At 33.5% G+C, this 3,751-nt stretch overlaps 1 protein-coding gene across 1 annotated transcript in view; it reads right to left on the bottom strand.

The window, feature by feature from the left end:
• Window positions 1-1,836: 1,836 nt before the first annotated feature.
• LOC122229242 (28S ribosomal protein S15, mitochondrial-like) overlaps window positions 1,837-3,751 on the bottom strand; it is a 4,774-nt gene continuing 2,859 nt past the window's right edge. The window contains 1 exon segment of the mRNA XM_042954338.1: window positions 1,837-2,013. Coding sequence (XP_042810272.1) covers window positions 1,837-2,013 — 177 coding nt within the window.

The raw sequence follows: 3,751 nt of genomic DNA, 5'->3' as shown, positions 1-3,751 counted from the left end.
ATTCTACTTCATTACTCATTAGGACGATACATTCTAGTAAAATAATTCAAAGATAATTGCTTTTCTATAAAAGTTCTAGATTTTTGGACTTCCCAATGTTTTAAAAATACACTGTTTCTTTCACATAAATATTCATGTGAAATTCAATGACACAGAGATATTAATCCCCTTCTAGGATAGAAGCAGCCTTTAAGATTAACACATTACATTTCTTTCGCTGTTTCTCTGCCATCCTCTTCTTGTCAGAGTGATCAGACATCTATCGATCTCTAGTTACTTTTGCACTCATGTAGAGTCACTTCTTTATGGACCACATTCTTTAACTCAGCTTTTTACCAGTCAATTTACATGCATTTTATGTGTTAATAAATATCTGTCTTCAGCAATTACCTTCAGCAAGGTCCTCAGGTCAGTGACTGGAGGAAAAAAAAAGAAATACTCTGTCCAGAATGTAGAGTTCATTTATATGTTGATTTATAATTAGCATTATAAAACTTAGATTCTGCTTATTTGGAAAATGTCACATAATAATAATAATGTCATTTTGTAAATCAACTAAAGTAATTGAAACAGAGTTTCTCAAGCTAGAGCCCACAAACAGTTTGGAAACTTTTTTTTTTTTTTTAATATTTATTTATTTATTTTGAGAGAGAGAGGGAGAGGGAAAGAGAGTGTGTGGAGAAGGGGCAGACAGAGAGGGAGGGAGGGAGAGAGAGAGAGAGAGAGAGAGAGAGATTCCCAAGCAGGCTCCATACTGTCATTACAGAGCCCAACACGGAGCTCAATCCCACAAACCATGAGATCATGACCTGAGCTGAAATCAAGAGTCAGACACTTAACCAACTGAGCCACCCAGATGCCCCTGGAAACTATGCTATTAATATTACTTGAAATGGTCTATGTTTTATAGGTTTATATGATAATGATTTATATATTTGACTTAGCTTACTAATTGTGTAACAGTAAATATATCTATATTATATATACTAGTTATATTTAGTTTCATGAATCTAGATATTTGCATTACACTGTTATAGGAATAAAATAATTCTAGGTGTTCAAGGTAATCTATGCATTTCAGATTTTGAATTAAAAATATGCTTCAAATACTCAAATGTTTCATTTATATCAAAAATCAATTATCATTTTTTAATGTATTTTTTACTGCTTGTTCATTTGCTTTGAGAGAGAAAGAGTGTGCAAGAGGGAGATGGGCAGAGAGAGAGGGAGAGAGCTTGATGCAGGGCTGGATTTCACTAAGCATAAGATCATGACCTGAGCTGCAACTAAGAATTAGACACTGAAAAAACTGACCTGCCCACGTGTCCCCCAATTATTTTTTTTATTTTCAAAATTTAACACCTTAATATGTATTAACAAGAATAGGCTATCTTAAAATCAAGCAGTCTTAGAAATTGGTTTCATAATCCCAATTTTTTTTAATACTTTGATTTTTTTTAGAGCAGCTTCAGGTTCATAGAAAAATTGAGAGGAAGTTACATATACACTTTATATAAACCCACATATATTCTGCCTCCGTGCATACATACCCTCCTCCCTTAATTAACATCACTCACTAGAGAAGTATACTTGTTAGAGTTGCTGAACCTATATTGACAAGTTAGGATCACTCAAAGTCCTTGGTTCACGTCACAGTTCAGTCTTGGTGGTGTACATTCTTTGGGTTTAGACAAACTTGCTCACAATTATTTTGAATCAGGAATTCAGATAAGTCTTGGCTGGATGAGTTGTGTTTAATTTATGTGTCATAACCATGAGTACCTAAAAGCAAAATGTCCACTTACATTATGGTTTCCTCCTTCGCATATCAAGTGCTTAGGTGGACATGGCTGGAAGGCTGGACTGAGCTGGACAACTTTCCTTGTCAATGGCATCTCCAGGTTTCTCCATATTGTCTCTTACATGGTAGATTAGGTCTCCAAGATCCCAGTGCTGAAGCTGCCAGGTCTTTAAAACACTAGCCTGAATTGACATGGTGTCTGTTTCACCAAACTATTGAACATAACAGTTAAAGGAAAATCACTTTTATTCATAGAAGTAGTGGCAAAGAATTCACGGCTCTCTTTATATTACTAAGAAATCTCTAAAGATTTTTATTTCAAGTTATAAAATTTGGTACACACTGTGTTGAATAAAATAAGATGAAATGTTTATAATATTTAAATATAGTTAAAAGAATTTATCATGTTCTAGGACTACAGATAACTTTATTATCCAGAAAAGTTAAACTCCTTTATTAATTTTTTTGTCTCTTTTATTTTAACTTAATAATGTCATTGGAAAGATTTATTTCATGGTGTTTATTAGAGAGTGCATTCACTTACCTATGGTTTTGTCATAGTCACTTACAAATGCTTATCAATAGTCACACAGACTGGCAGAGTATACAGGTAATTTGCATCATTATAAATATATGTAAAAAAAAACAAAACAACTATTAAAAATATCTCAGGAGCACCTGAGTGGCTTGGTTGGTTGAGTCTCCGACTTTGATTTCAGCTCAGGTCATAATCCCAGGGTTGTGGGATCTAGCCCCACATTGTGCTTTGCTCTGAATGTGGAGCCTGTTTAGGGTTCTCTCTCTCTCTCTGCCCCCTCCCCTCTTCACATACATACTCTGTCTCTAAAAAAGAAAATAAATAAATAAATAAAATCTCAGAATATGTTAAAGTCTTGGTGTCAAAATTCAAAATTCAAAATTTTGAAGTTTAAAGGAAACTTAGAATTATTTTAGTAAAAGATAGATTGTCCCATTATCTTTAAATAATTTAGGCATTGTTTTATAAGTAAATAATAATACATTAAAATTTGGACTGCTATTTTCCAAAGACTTAGATATGAAATATGGTGCATTTTGTTAATCACCAATGACGATTAATTGATTATTGTAAAATTGTCAAAGTAATTCATGTATAGGAACAATTAATTGAGCAGTATTATGTACCAGGAACTCAAGTGTGTTCTTTTTTTTTTTTTTTTTTTTAATGTTTATTTATTTTTGAAAGAGATGGAGACAGAATGCAAGTGGGTTAGGGGCAGAGAGAGAGGGAGACACAGAATCCTAAACAGGCTCCAGCCTCGGAGCAGTCAGCCCAGACCCTGATGCAGGGCTTGAACTCACGAGCTGTGAGATAATGACCCGAGCTGAAGTCAGAGGCTCAACCGATTGAGCCACCCAGGCTCCCCTCAAGTGTGTTTTCTACATACATTATCTTATTTAATCCTGTTACTCTAAAAGATATGTATCATTTTCTTCTTTATTAATAACATTTTGAAACCACTAAAATTAGTTTAAAGTTGCTGCTGGGAAACAATTCCTCTATTTAGACAAGGGACTATACAATTCTTAACCATGAAGAAAAATGAATTACATTTGTACTGGAGGGAAATGTAAAAAATGAAAACCTGATAGTGCTTTGCAACTATTTCTTTTTCTATTTTTCAATCTGGAAGGACCTTCTTAAAACAACAAATAACAATAAAAAAAAAGGTAAAGGCTAAATCATAAAGGAAAATATGGGTAGAATCTGCTATCATATAATGAAAATCTTACACACAACAGAGATCAGAACAAATGTAAACAAAACAAAACAAAACAATCAAAACAACTTTAAGGAAGCCCAATAAATGCAAAGAACAGTAAAAAAAAAAAAAAAAAACAAAACCAAAAAGTCGAATATACAATCCTCACCTCCCCCCAGGCCTCCCCTCCCACCCCAAACAAATGTTA

Source organism: Panthera leo, chromosome C2 (assembly GCF_018350215.1).
Source record: "Panthera leo isolate Ple1 chromosome C2, P.leo_Ple1_pat1.1, whole genome shotgun sequence".
Taxonomy (NCBI): Eukaryota; Metazoa; Chordata; class Mammalia; order Carnivora; family Felidae; genus Panthera; species Panthera leo.
The sequence above is the reverse complement of the archived record's forward strand: the minus strand, read 5'-3'. Positions and strand labels throughout refer to the sequence as shown.